Here is a 15,575-nt window from a genome sequence, read left to right as displayed (position 1 = left end):
CTAGTTTTCATTTTAATTATATGTCCCCATAAAGCACAATATTTCACTTCACTTGTGTGTGCCACTGGATAAATTCCTTTGACATATGTGACATTTGTATATCAACTAACAGATATTGCTTTATGACTGTGGGTATTCTGCAGAGTGTTCACGCATTGCACACATCAAAATCTGATATACAGTCTGCCACTTCCATATAAAAATACACACAGAGAGAAAGAGGCTGAAACTGCAGGGAAAAGAAGGGAAGTGCCTCCAAAACCACTTTGTAATTACTTGCACTGAGTCTTCCAGCAACTGAGTAGATCCTGCTATCTCCGAGATAATCTCATAACTCCTCTCTTCATGCTGTCTGAAATACTTCACTGTAGCTTGACCGAGTAGCTGTGCTGCACCAGTATGTACCATGCATGGTAGGACTCAGCAAGCAGAGTAAAATATATCTCCTGGGCTTTGTCCATCAGTACATGGAATCTCATTTCATCCTACAAAGCTTATTCCAATTTCCCCATAGGCATTTGCTTTAAAAAACCCAAACACACATAAAGCAAACTTCATGCTAACATAATGGATTATGTTGGAGTTGCAATAACGATGTAGTATTTCCATTGTTTCCTACTCAAAAGCACCTGATTGATGAGCCAAGATGGAAAACAAAGCTTCAAAAGGCCCATGAAGTTTTGGCAGGGATCAAGGAGTGTCAAGTGAAAATCCCCAGGTACAAATTGGTCTCATGTGGCACCCAGAGGGGAAAAGAGGCTGGTGTCCTGAGCTCAGATACCTTCAGGAGCCCTGGGAGAGAGCAGTATGTGGAGGGGAGTCAATGACTGCAGAAGTCACAGCAAGGATGGGGCTGAACTTGAAAGAACTTAATGTTTCGCAGAGCCTGGATCAACTGGTCCAAAACAACCACGTGTGTGCAGGGGAGCACCATTTCCCTGTGCATTCTGCCTCTCTGGTGGAGACTCATTCAGCTGAGGAAGATCTCAGCCCAAGACTCCAGCTCTGTTCCAACACACAGACCCAACACAGTAACTACCACAGGCAGAATATTAGGAAAAAGAGGGAATAAAATGAGGCTTTCTCAAATTACATCAGCCTGTTCAGCTCCCCTCTTCCCATTCTTTACCCTATAAGGCTGTCCCCTCTCTCTCCCACACTCCGTGAAGCACTAAAAGCTTTCCCTTCTATTTTCCCCCTGTTAAAAGGAATCAGATCTTGGATTCTGCAACGTGACCTGCAAAGGCAGAGCTGCGTCTGAGTCTGCTTCTCCTGAAGCCAAAAGAAAACCCAAAAGCTTAGGAGTGCAGGGAAGCAGCAGTCGTTCTTAACTGTTTAGGTCTTCTGGTTATTTACCATTGAAGTCTCAGCTACCCCATTCTTCCCCCCCAAGAGACTGACTGGAGAACTAAACAGTTTATTATGATATCACAGATGACAGGGGAACAAAACCTAATTAGTCAGGGGAGGAGATTATTTTTATTACAACTGTTTCAAAAAAAAAAAAATCAATTTGGCTCCTTTTCCATGTGCCTGAATAGACTGTTAAAAAGAATGATAATACTCTCTTTTCAAAAGCATCAGCAGTCTTTGTTCTGTTGAGCAACGCCAGAGACAGAGAACAGCGAGGAGGATCCTGTTCCCCTTGCATGGGGGCATCTGAATATACAACCCTGATTTTCTTTTTAAGTGAAGAAATAGGTAGAGGAACAAAACTAGAGGCTTCAAACCTTCCTTAAGCATCCATGAACAAACAACTCCTCCATGTCTGCTTTGCCCATCCTATACGCAAACCGTTCACCTTTTCATAGCACCTTCCCCTCCCCAACCTGGAAGTTTTGATTTGCAGAAAGGATTCAAAGAGGAATCAACACCCAACCCCAAAGGCTCTGCCCAACCTCCAATCACAGCTTCTCACCCATCTCTATTATTGCAAAGCCACAATCTCTGTGCACATATAACACCCCTGGGCTGAGCATTCAGACAAACACTGTCAGACTGGCACACGTGTTGAAGTGGAGGCAGTGCCCACCATTACCACAAGCAGGTCACTTTTAATACATCTTCTTGCCATGAGAAAACCACAGGTAGATAATTCCCAGCTCCCACCTCTCAAGCCTCTCCACTATTGCCTTACATGGCAAACTACAGAGCCACAGCCATGCAACAGGCATATTTTTAGTGAGAATACACAGCGAGGAGCATAAATACACTCTTTAACGCATTTGGGTTTATGTGGCATTGACCATAAACGTAACGCTCATTATCATTCAAGACACAGTTTTCTTTTGGTGAAAACCCTCTTTCTTTGGCACAAGCATCCAGCCTGACCTAAACAGAGCAACAACTAATCCCATGCTGGCCTCATGGCAAAATCACAACGTAGTCACACTGCTCTGAAGAAAGGTCTCCAGAGTATGAGCCTGCTTCTGAGCAAACCTCAACCATGGTTTTTCTCCAGCATGCACAGACAACCTGTGATCAAGTACTTTACATTAGAGATGGTCTGACCACACAAAAGAATTGTTGGCTGTAAACTGCATCAAGTCTGGCTGGGGCTGGGGCTGTGGTTTGACTTCAGAAACATTCAACTGCTGATGAGCAACAACTTGGAAGGAGGATTTACTCCTTTCTCACATCAACTCTATGCCTCAAGGGCAAAACACAGATTTTTGCCAACAGAAACATTTTCTACCCTCAAAACAGGTGATGCACCTTAGGACTGCGTTCACACCCAATGCAACACTCCAAGTCTCCATAAGAACGTGAAAATCTCAATTGGAGAACCACATTAGGTCTTACCTTCTTGAGCTTCCCACTCTTGGTGCCCACAAACGCCAGGGAGTGGTTCTTGTAGACGTAAGCAATCACAGATGTCATTCTGTCTCCATCCTCAGTGAAAATAGGGAGCCCTCGCACCATGGATGATACTCCCAAGGGGGCATTCATATCCAGGCCACAGAAATTGTCATCAATTGTTAACAGCTATAAAAGAGAAAGAAAGAGAACGTCATAAAATGAAGCCAACAATTCTTTAACCATTTGGGAAGCATCCATCCAAGCAGGGACCTCATTGCATAACATGCCTATAATTTAGGCAGGCTGACAATCAATGACAAAGGCAGGACTGGAGAAATAGAGAGGTGGAAAAGATTTGTCCAAACTTGCATGATGAGTTACAGACAGAGAGAGAACTGGAAACTTGCTTCTCTTGAATGACAGCCCAGCAGGGTACATTATGTTAAACCTTTTTCTTACTGCTTTACCAGTCAGTTTTACCAGTCAAGACCTAGCAATCAAAGACAAACTCTGCTGAAAAACATCTTAAACGTCTCTAGTTCTGTCAAAAGAAGTATGCACATCATTCCCATGGGATCCACAGTAAAAACCACAGACTTAAATCTACACTGGCAAGCAAAATAGATGCTGACCTGCTCTCTGGCCCTGAGACCAAACAGTAAGGCTCATATCTATGAAACCTAAATAACTACACCCCTTTCACCTCCAAACTCTGTAGCATCACTCAGTGTTACACCTTGGATATTATAGCCCCCCAAGTCATGGCCAGGCTTTGTCTATGGCAGAGCTGCTCAGCCCAGGCCAAATCTGCAATAGGGACCATGCTAAGGATTGTGCTATCACACTATAGATGGTGACTGCACACACTCCCCATCACCCGGCTTCTTCTCTCATACTGTTTGGCCTGGGCATTACATCCTCCTGGGTATGCATTCCCTCCCCTCCCCCCCCGCCATGAGATAGAGATTATCCACATTTATCCATCTTATTGGCATACTACAATTCACTGAAGTTCTTTGGAGAGGAGGGAAGGTTTCACAGCTATTATGGGAGCTTTTGGGCATTTATTGGAATACCCATGAGCTCCTCACAACCAGAGAAACATCCCTGTTCAATAACACTGCTGCCCAAGTTTCAACACCTATTGCATTTGAACTCAACAGGCTTGCTACCAGACAGATGCTCCACTGGGATCCTTGTGTATGAATGCACATAGTGCCTAGTCATCTCCAAGGGTGCTTCTTTGGGCTTCAGAGAGTTACAGAAGTGCAGCAGCACAACAGTACAGACAACTCTTCTACCTTAAGACACCATCTGGGCAGTAGGCAAGGCTGATTCAGGTTGTCAATATGATCTCCACAGAATAAGTCAAATAAAGCTCCAAATATCATAGTACGTGATCGCTAAAGAAGTTAGTCTTTATTAACTTCACTGGGGCCACTCACAGATTTGAAGTTAAGCATCCACTTATAATGTTTTGCTGGTCTATGGCCTAGAAAGGCAATAATCAGTTGTACAGGAAGGTTGCCTAGTTTTCACACATCGGTGATAAAGGACCATGACAGTTTTCTTTGTCTGAGCTCCCATCTTCCTGAAAGCATGGCTGGAATATTCACTGCTCCTTACTTGAGTTCACAAGCAGTAAAAGCCTGAGAGCTGATTCATTTTATCCTCACCCAGCAATTACAGGGAATAATTACAGATGGTTTTACTGAATGGAAGAATAATGTGTCCTAAATGTATTTATAAACACATAAAACCTAGGAGGAATTCAAACAGCCATTAGTAAGGAACAGCTAGCCTGAGCTCTGGCCTGCAAGAGTCATTAGTGTTTGAGGACTGCTCTTTCACAGCTAAAACACCAGCTCAAAGAGCAATTACACATGGGATCAACAGCCTCCATGAGCAGCAGACAGGATGTCGCTAGTCCTCAATGCCAGCACAAAGACAAATCTGCATCCCACACCCAAAGGCCAAATTCACCTGAGGTCTCGCACCCCCAAGTTGATGGCCACACTTTAGAGAGGTAGGACACCCCCGCCGACAGCATGGCTTGAAAAGCTCAGTGTTTCTGATGATGAGAACACACACAGCTTCCATTACATAGGTCGGGATGGAATAACTGAAGCTTGATTACTCAGGAGGTACAGATGTGTTTGAAGCAATACATCACCTGGAGTGGGATCCGTCTCATCTAGATTTAGCCATGTGAAATCTAAGTAGACTACAGTGATCATCTTACTACCTCCATAATCAACAGAGGAAAGGAGGTATGTCAGAGAACAAGGCATCCAACCAAACTTGTAGTGCACTGGATCACCTGCTAATAGAGCCAACTGATTGCAGAAGGACACCAGTAGATTCACTCAGCCTAAGTATCTAACATTAAGATGTATCGTGTTTTGAACAGAGACATGGTCTTAACAATATGCTGGGGTGTCTTCCAACCTGAGCCACCCTATGGATGTAGGATCCTATGTACACAGCCTTCAGAAAACTGGACTAGTTGAAGGTGTCCCTGCCCACAGCAGGGGATTGGAACTGGATGATCTTAAGGTCCTTTCCAACCCAAACCATTCTATGATTCTATGATCTGAGAATAATTCAGATGTTGAGGCCAGGCCCAGTTTGACCAGAAACTTTTAAGCTCTCAAATTAACATGACCTGTCTTTTAAGGCAATGATAAAACTGTGTATGTCTCAAACTGGTGGCCTGACAGGCTGAGAAGAAATCATTTTAAACCAAAAGCAAGAAATACCCAAACCTTATACAAATGACAGAAAGAGGGACAAGGGAAGAAGGGAAGAAAGTCCTGTTTTGTCATGATTTTAAAGGAAAAGAAAAGAAATGGAAACAGCTTTCTTCACCACCAAGAAAATGAAGACCTCAATAGTGCCAGCAGACATCTTACCTGGAGGGCAGTGTATGAAGCTCCATCTCAAACAGGAAATTACACTGACAAGCAGTGAAACAATAGCCATCAAGCAGAGCTAGCACAGTCCGAGGCATCCTCCTTGGTGTAGCACAGCCTTCCTCACACTCCCCTCCCTGCAGCACAGCCAAAACTCCAGCTGAAGTAGCTGGAGACCAGCAAGGACACATGGTCTGCCTTCCTGCATGAGCCAGGACCTCAAAGCTCAGGCAAGAGCTGCCCATGCTGTCCTGCAGGGAGATACAAGCTACTCCTGTTTGCTCCCCAAGCAGGTCTAAGCCCTCTGTAACCCACTCTACCAACAGCCAAAATACGTTAGCCAAATTATGCAATCACTATTGGTGTGCATAGCAGAACTCACACAACCAAAAATAATCCACAACCCCCTCCAAAGCACTGAGAAGATATAGACCCAGAGATCCCAGCACTAAGCACAATAACCTGTGACTGATCTGTAGCACACCTTCAACCAATCAAGACTTAATTAATCCCATTGCCACAGGTTAGGTACTCCTCCATTTGACTGGGCTCAGCTCCAGCTGAACTCAGACCTACCCTTAAAGGGGCTGACATCATGGTTTTCCCCCGTAAACTAAATTTAAAGGTAAATTTAACCCCATTTATTTCCTCTTATTTACCTGAGCTTATTTACAGGGCACATCTTTATAAGAAGAGCTTATGAGAAAGATGGGAACACACTTTTTAGTAGAGCCTGTAGTGATAGGACAAGGGGGAATGGCTTTCAACTGGAAAAGGGGAGATTGAGATGAGCTCTGAGGCAGAAGCTCTTCCCTGGGAGGGTGCTGAGGCGCTGGCACAGGGTGCCCAGAGAAGCTGTGGCTGCCCCATCCCTGGCAGTGTTCAAGGCCAGGTTGGACACAGGCACTTGGAGCAACTTAACCTGGTGGAAGATGTCCCTGCTCATTGCAGGGGGGTTGGACTGGATGATTTTTAAGGTCCCTTCCAACCCAAACCTGATCCAAGCACCACTTTCTCTTACAGGACACAGTTCAGATGAGATCTAATACCACCACAGAGCACCCTACCCTCCGAGGCACGCAAAGTGAGAGCAGATAAGGCCATGACATTCACTCACATCCTGCTACATGGGTGCCGGAGAAGCAGTCTCAGAGCTGTGGTTTGCAATGTGCACAACCATCCCCCACGAGGAGGAGAGGGGCCAACAAGCCACACACCACATGAAAACCATTTTCACTTTACATATAACTTTTCCTCTGGGGATCATCTACAAAGAGACACCAGGAAGCAAAGCCCTACAAATACACATCACCGGGCTTCTGTGCAGCTTGTGGCTCTCAGCTGCAGACGTGCCTTCGGAAGGGCAGAAACACAGTCATCATCTTCAGCGAAGAGAAACCCATAAGGAAGTTTGGATTTATGATGAAAGGGTCAGGAGTTGCAAGCACAGGTTTATTTTCAATTCCAGACACTCCTAACAGCAATATAAAGCAGCCACCTTAAACTCTCTGGAGCTTCTCTGCTTGGCAATTTCACGTTAACGACTTTCCAGAATGAAAGCTGAGGTGAGGATGTGAATTCACTCTGCTCGCAGCAGCTGGGATATCAGGGAGGGGGCAAAGGAAGATCTAAGGAGGCAGGAATAGGATCAGCAATTCTCACACCATGAGCAGTCATAATCTAACCCAGAAATTCACTGCACAGTCTGTAGGTAACTCAGAAGGGAAGGGGGGTCTTGCGGATGAGATGCTGGATTGAAGTCAATCAGTCCAACATCCCACTTGCAAGAGAAGAAATATTCCTTGCCACCCCTCTGCCCCAGGAAAGCTGCTAAACACAGATTTATATGGTGCTCTGCATATCCAAAATACCTTCATTTGAGATGGTTAACAGCTCCCTGGGCATAAATACCCTCCTGGGTCCCACCAGCTGCCTCTCCATCTTGGGCTGATGTGGAGGGGGGGAAACCAGCTGGTGAGAGGCTGTGGTCTGTTCCTACCACTGCTCCCAGCATCAGCAACCAGAGGGTTCATCACAGCTGTGACACCGTGGCCAAGTGTATCACTCACCACTGAGATAGGAAGGATGTGCAGAGGAACGGGCCTGATTTATAGGAGGATTCTGGCAGGCATTTGTCTTCTCCAGGATTAAGCCTATCAAATAAATAATTAACACAGCCAAGCCCTCCTGGAGAGGATGGTTTTACAAGGCTGCTGCTGCCTCAGTCCTCTAGGGATGTGCTGAGCCCCCAAAAACCCCCAAACTCAGCAGAAGGGTTAGAGCTCTAATTACAGCACCTCCTGCCCCATCCTTATCCGATTCCCCAGCAGAACCAAGCGCTTTGGCACTGCACAAATACCTGAAGCACCAGATATTAGGGGGCCAGTGCAAACATTGCTCATAATAAACTGCAATTGTCCAGTAAACATCTGCTTTTGCTATTTGCCTCTGAAACAGCCCTGATAATCAAGTACATCCTAATCCATGTTTCTGGAAAAGCTTCCATGAAGGGTTATCCATTCTTCGGTCCTCCTTGCTTTCACTCTGGTGAAATCTTCCTCCCCAGTCCTAGCACAGGGGCCTTTTTCCACATATCTCAGCTGACTCCAAAACAATTCCCCAGTCTCACTGGGGATAAAGGCTGTCCCGACAGCGAAGTCCTGCCTTTGATTTACTGCTAATACCTAACAGCCCTGCCTTCATGTGGTGGCAGGTACTTGGCTTCTCACTCTGGTTATCTCAGGCTTGGCTACGCCAGACTATGAAAGGAACATATACATTATAGCTGCCTGTACTGCCAGCAGTAAGAAATCAACAGTAATATGCATCTTAATCTTTGCAAGGAGACATCCAAGGTCTTTTTTTCCATCACCTGACTACAAGATCTTTCCTTCTTGATTGCAAGGACTGAGTAAGGAAGAAGATGGGCACATATCCTGCTCAATAGGGTATTTAGGAATCTAGAGAGATGCAAGCATTAGAAAAACCTGTTACCAGGAACTTAGTGGTACCTGAAGAGGTACAAGCTAGGAAATTTAGGGTCTAGATCACCTGCTGCAGGGGTGAACCATAAATTCCTACCCTCTGGGGCTGCAAATGATGTGCTTCTCCTGTTTGCATATGCATGTCCTCTTGATGGTATCAGCATGGGCTTCACTGCTTGGTGAACTGGTTCAATGCTGGTTTGCCCTACCCCTTGCATTAGTACAGTGCCTTCCTCACGTTGCACTGACTCTGCCTCTCACCTCCTGCAGTACCTCTGCTTCTGGCCATGCTGCTTCTGAGTCAGAAGAGACTTGGTTCATCTGACCTTCTCGCATGGTTTGTGCTGTGAACTTCATCAGAACCATCCCATTTCAGCCCACTGGTTGTGTCTAGCTATGAGGTCCTAGTGCAGGACGGAGACAGCCTCTCTGACTTCCACCTCATGTCACATCATTCACATCATTTGGTGCCTCTTAGAGCCCTCCCCATCTCACACATTCCTGATAACGGGTCAGGAAAAGGCCAGAGGCTTCCCAATGAGCATCAGTGGCCTTAGACCTTTGTCATCTGTAATCCAAAGCCACAGGGAAATTTTGTGGATAAAAAGATGGGAACCCTGGGCCACCAACCAAAGATAGCTCAGATCACCAACCCCCCCAAAAAAAGCCACTCTTCAGTGGCTAGCCTGCAGCCTAATCACATACAAAAATACCCAGTACTGTTTCCCCAGGGTGCTCTGTGATATAATGGGAGCTGGATAAAGGGCCAGCATTTGGAAATACATTATAATTGCACACTGCTTTTCACTTGTGCAACCACAGCAATGGTTACCATGCAATTACATGTCACCATATACAAATGACAGTGCAGTTACAGTAACTTTACCAATTACAGGGAAATTGCACTCACTAAGCTAAGAGGTTTTCATTCAAAACGTAATCCAGGAATGCAAGACCAGGGGGGAGAGTTACCCAAATAGACTGGAACTGGTACAGGCGTTTGGGGCTCAGGTCTGTAGTTTAAGTACCAGTTCAAGGATTAGTGTCAAGTTTCCAGAATCTTAATGTAATACAAAGTTTTGATGCCTGCATTTATGTTCCTGCTATACTGTGAGTGTAAAGGTTCTCAGCAGTCTACACTATGTACTTCCACATCGGAAAATTGGCTATTTCCTGAAAAGGAGGCTGCCTTTCTTACAGAGACCAGCAGGTTGCTTTAGTCTTCAGGCCTTTTGCTCAGCAAAGCTGGGTGAGGGAAGTCCAGGTTGGATATAAGGAAGCTCTTCCCTGTGAGGGTGCTGAGGCGCTGGCACAGGGTGCCCAGAGAAGCTGGGGCTGCCCCATCCCTGGCAGTGTTCAAGGCCAGGTTGGACACAGGGGCTTGGAGCAACCTGCTCTAGTGGAAGGTGTCCCTGCCCGGGGCAGGGGTTGGAGCTGGAGGAGCATTAAGGTCCCTTCCAACACAAACCAGTGTGTGACAACTCTGTTTTTTGCACATCATTTCCACCCTCCCTCCGAACATCTCTAGCATTCTGATCTGAAATCTCAGCATTAGCACACCAAGCCATGCAGTTGAGGTGAAAATCAGATCCCTGAGGTGTCTCATCACTGAGGCTCATCTCCTTACTGGTGGCAACTGTACCTACAAAGAAAGAGGATAAATGGCACCCAGAGAGCAGCTGTAAAAGCAGTTGAGTTCTACAGTCCCATTAACTTCCTTTTGCTGGCTCAGAGGCTGGAGGATTGTATGGATGAAGCACTGAAGGATAAGCAGAAGAATATGATCTCTGTGGCTCTCAGCTTGGTGCTTTCCATAAGCTTTAAAAAACTCACTTGAAATATTTCATATCCTCCCCCCCAAAAAAAGATATTATTGAATGTGGAGAGTCTGCCTTTGAAACCACCATGGTCTATTGGGTAAATAGGCATTTAGGGATTTTTCAGCAGTGAAGTATTGATCAAATAAGCTACTAAAGCTCTTCTGTAAGAACATATTCCAGCAGCAAAGCTGTGTTACGCATCTGAAACACTGACTTCCCCTGGTGCTGCTGTAGCTGAGATGGGGAGTAAGAGTCCCAGAGGGGCAAAACCTTAGGTGAAAAGGGGTTTCTGTATAGGTGGAAAGATGACTTTGGGAGAAGGAGAAGTACTTGCCGGCTGCTGCATTTTACCCTAAAGGATGTCACATAATTGGCCAAAAGTTGTCTGCATAACAAATTCCTGGTAACATCAACTGCAGTGATGAAGGGGTGCATGAAGAGACTGGAGCTCTATCCTCTGTCAGCTGTGCCCCATACCCATGAGCATCTTTTGCCATAACATGGGTTTCTCTCAGTCACGTCCATCCAATAGAGACTCTCAACAAAGACACATTCCCTTCCCCAAGTTACAAACACTCATGCCTGTCTTCACCAGACGGACTCTCATAATCTGTAGTGGTAAGAGAAGGGGTGATGGGTTCAAACTTAAACCAGGAAGATTTAGGTTAGATCTTAGGCAGAAGCTCTTCCCTGTGAGGGTGCTGAGGCGCTGGCACAGGGTGCCCAGAGAAGCTGTGGCTGCCCCATCCCTGGCAGTGTTCAAGGCCAGGTTGGAGCAACCTGCTCTAGTGGAAGGTGTCCCTGCCTGTGGCAGGGGCTTGGAACTGGCTGATTTTTAAGGTCCCTTCCAACCCAAACCAGTCTGTGATCCTATGGCACAACATTCACACTGTAGGGCTCTTCTAAGATCTCTACAACAATATCATTGGTGCTGCTGCTTCATGTAATGTTGAAGGATGTAGGAACCTTCCCTTGCTGACCTGCCCTCCCTTTCACAGACAACGTGCTTGGCCCATTATCTCCCAACACTTGCTGGCAGCAGAATGGTTAAAGCAGCATTTCTGAAGCATTTCTGGCAGCTGCCAAACACCCCTTATTCCTATTGCAGTGACGCACATCAGCACCTTGCCGCATAGAGTCCAGCTGCCTCCCCTACGCTGGCACCACCACAGATTCTCCAATGAATCACAATTACTATAATTATTATTTTGTTACATGGGCAAAATTACCATTTGGGCTGCAAAGTGCCACATGCACCAACAGCACCATATGAACGAAACAACAACACTGCTTTGCATGCAAGGAACACCTTCACCCAGACATCTCAGGGCCTCCTAAAAGCATTAATTAAGCTTCACCGTGGTCCTGCGAAGGTAAGTTAAGTGTTATAATGAATGACATGGATGTGCTGCTGCTCTTCAGCATGGGGAAATTGAGAGAGCTTGGCTGGGTATGAGAATCCTTGGCTTGGTCATTAAATAAGAGTGTGTTGTGCTGTACATCCGTATCAGGGAGAACTGAGTTGTGTCTGGTCCTATCATCTCATAGAAGAGGCATTTAAAGAAGCTCTAGTTATCAGTTTAAACAACAAACTAAAGCAGCTGAGCCCTGAATAATAAAATCCCCCTCTTGCTGCCTCTATTTGTGCAGATCTTGGTACTTAAGGAATTCAGAGCACTTGTGTCGCAAGAGTATAAATTCACCCAGGCCATTAAGCTCAGAGTCCTCCTGCATCTGGAAGCGGGACTGTACAAGCAGAAGGCTGCAGCCAGCCCTCAGAAGCAGGGACACCATAATTATAGCCCTGTGTTTCTTGGCTCAGGATCCCAACCAATAGCCCCAACCCATTGATAAGTGCTGGGTCATTCCCTCATTAGGAGGAGTACGTGTTTATTATTCCCTTCTGCACGCTCCCTTACTCTGCCTCTCCCTCTCTCTCTCTGTGTCTAAATACAAGCCTGGATAATATCACTTGTTTACAGGATAAATCAGCTGAACAAATCCTATTATATTTTGGATCACTGACAATGACGGGGTAATGACATTGAAACAGGGAAAATACAGTGTTCTTCCTACTGATCTCATGTCACCCACATGCTCTAGCAGCAATGACAGCTCCAATACTGCAAGGAGGAAACAGAGGTCTCATGGTACTTCTGTGGTGCTACCATTTAGTTGCATGCACACCGGGAATCCTGCCTGTCCTGAGCTTCAAGTACTTCTTTAAGTATTATAAATATTAGTAGAATCCATATTCTAAAGCAGAAAACATTGGGGCTGCGATGTTTACTAGCTCTAAACTGAAGCCACTGAGTGCTGATGGCACAGGGAAGATGTTAGGTCCTATGTATTGTATAGTTATCTGCAGGAGAAAGATGCAACAAAAGTCTGCATTTCAGCAAGCCACATTCATCCACACACTGACATTGATCTGTGCAACAAAGCAGAGATGAAGAGAAGGTTGGTTCAGAGGTGGATCTGTGCAGGATGCCCAGATCCTCAGCTCCATCCTGAATTTGGACATACCCATCTAGCCAGGTCCATGCTGGCTCTGCTAACACCACATTTGGTCCCAAAGCTGTTATGTTACCCAGAGACTGGGCCAGTGCCAATAAAATGTCTCTCAAGCAAAGCTACAGCAAAATCATATCCCAGACTAGCACAGTCATGCAGATGCCAGGCTGGAAGTGTCTGGAGCAGAAATATGACCAGATGAGATCTGGACATCTCTCTGGATCTCTTGCTTTCATCTTCACACCAGCCAGTCTTCAGGATGGGTGCTTCCAACATCTGTGTTATCCTACACAGTATAATGTTTCCATGCAGTTTAGATAAATAGAGAAACATGCTTATTTGGGGGGAGGAATAAACCTTATTTGTGTGCTGGAATATAAAATACATAGACACGTGCATCAGACTATTCCCAGGGGCTAAACTTCTTTACTGATCCTCCAAGTACTAAGACAGACCCTGCACTGTTTTTCACCCCAATACTACACTTGCATCAGGCAAGCGAGAAAGGGTCTGTTCAGGATTAGGGCCAGAAAGCAATGCTGAATAAACCCCCTCCTCAACAGGATGGTTATTGTACAAACTCCTGCCTCCAGACTGGAGGTGCCTTAAATAGTATCGGGCTCATGAACGGAGCTGGATTCACTTTGCTTCTGGCTCTTCCAGCATGGCTGAGTTTTGCTTGCTGCCTTTAAAACAATAACTGTTGCACAAGCATTTCCATTGCCACACAGACAACCTCCTGGCCAGGCAATATGCGGTCAGGTTTGCAAAGTAGCTGATCTCCTGGCATGGAAAAGAATGCAAGGAGGTCCTCCAAAAATGCAAGGCTGAGCCACGTGCACCCACAGGGCTCAACCACAGAAGACAACAGCCTGGATCGCTGGCAGGGAAAGCAGCAAAGACCAGTTCCCAGAAACAAAACTTACTGTCCACGTGGCAAGAAACACAGGCAGCGATGGAGAAGCTGGCACCTTGCTCACCTACAGCTGCAGCTAGTGAGGGAGCACCAGGACCTGGGGCTGATGCAGAGAGATGCTGAGCAGCTCAGGCAGAGCCAGCATGGTCCAGAGATGGGACTGATGATGGGGGAGGGAACTGTGCCTGAAATATCTCAGACACAACAGCAACTCAGCAGCCTTGAGCCCTGCTCTGTTCTCAATGAACATTTTGTTTGAGCAGGGTCAGCCAGACACGAGTTGCCGGCAGAGAACAGCACTGTGAGTAGGTTTGGCTCCCAGCCACTTAAAGGAATAGGGTTTCCTCTTACTTTATACTTAGGAAGGAAATAAATGGGTTTAAGAAGGAAGTTGTTTCCAAAGAATGCTTTTTTCTTCCCCACTTCCAGGACAAACAATGAGGATTTTGGAAGGAAAAGTGGCAAGGTGGGGGTGTGATTAGAAGATAATGGATTACCACCAGCATTATTTCTGTATGCACACCAATCTGGAAGTATCTTTTCAAGGACAGGCATTTAATCTAAGGAACACACTTAACACCTCAAACGCAACCAACCTCTCTGTGCAATTAGACCCTGGTTTACAGGGGTGCATCTTAGGCTGATGTAGGCCATGTGGACACTTACGCACTTACCTTGAGTGCAGCTTAGGTTGATGTAGGTGCTTAAAAGTTTATGTGTTTCTCTCCTGCTGAGCCTCCAAAGCCACTTTTTCCCCTGCCTGGAATGCAGAGCACTTTACAGAGGCAGGAATGTCTCCTTATCCCTGCTGGGTGAAAGCAGGGAGGTAGCACATGGGAGGAAGGACCACTACCGAGGGAGAAGATGATCCCATGCGGTGCCTGCAAATGAGGTCTCACCAGGTGAGCATATGCATGCCTACATGAAGAGTAGTGGGCTTTTGGGGATGTCAGGAAGACTGGGATGCTGCCGGCAGCTATATCCAGGCTGAATTAAGAGCTCATGTGGATGCTGGGGAAGTCTAGTGCTCAGCCAGCACTGTTCAGCCATAGACATGTAGATCAATTGAAAAGCCAGGAAGGTCTCATTCCTGCAACTCCATTACACCCCAGCTGTCATGTCCCTAGCATGAACACTAGTCATGTTGTTCAATGAATTAGTGCTTATTAGTTAATGAGCTTCTGGTCACCTCACAGAGGTAGAGGTGGGGAGACTTCCCTAATTCCAATTACAGAGGTGCCAGGACCTTGCTGGGGTGGTGGAGATTTGAACTCAGCTGCTCTCCATTAGTCTGAGGAGCACGGCCCCAGACATTTCTGGTCACTTCCACCACCAACAGTAATCATGAGAAACACCAGCCACGTCGCTGGAGAGCGCTCCATGTTCCGCTTTTGCCTGAGCTGCCTCCTGTAGCAAGCTAAGACATCACTCTCTGATGAAGTGCCTTTCATCCTGGAGCACAGCCAGCTTTGAAGGAGAGGTGGTTGTCAGGCCTAATGGAGGGGGAGAAATAATAGAATTGCAGAATAGTTTGGGCTGGAAAGGACCTTAAGATCATCCAGTTCCAGCCCCCTGCCATGGGCAGGGACACCTCACACTAGACCATGTCACCCAAGGCTCTGTCCAACAC

At 46.2% G+C, this 15,575-nt stretch overlaps 1 protein-coding gene across 1 annotated transcript in view; it reads right to left on the bottom strand.

The window, feature by feature from the left end:
• Positions 1-2,802: 2,802 nt before the first annotated feature.
• The window catches only part of LOC104402793 (plexin-A4-like), a gene marked incomplete at its 3' end in the record, with an annotated part of 22,383 nt that continues 9,610 nt past the window's right edge, over positions 2,803-15,575 (bottom strand). The window contains exon 2 of the mRNA XM_010010769.1: positions 2,803-2,985. Coding sequence (XP_010009071.1) covers positions 2,803-2,985 — 183 coding nt within the window. The remainder of the gene's footprint in view (positions 2,986-15,575) is intronic.

This window comes from Nestor notabilis, unplaced genomic scaffold, assembly GCF_000696875.1.
Source record: "Nestor notabilis isolate BGI_N333 unplaced genomic scaffold, ASM69687v1 scaffold2310, whole genome shotgun sequence".
NCBI classification, from domain to species: Eukaryota; Metazoa; Chordata; class Aves; order Psittaciformes; family Psittacidae; genus Nestor; species Nestor notabilis.
This window is presented reverse-complemented; position numbering and strand designations above follow the sequence as displayed.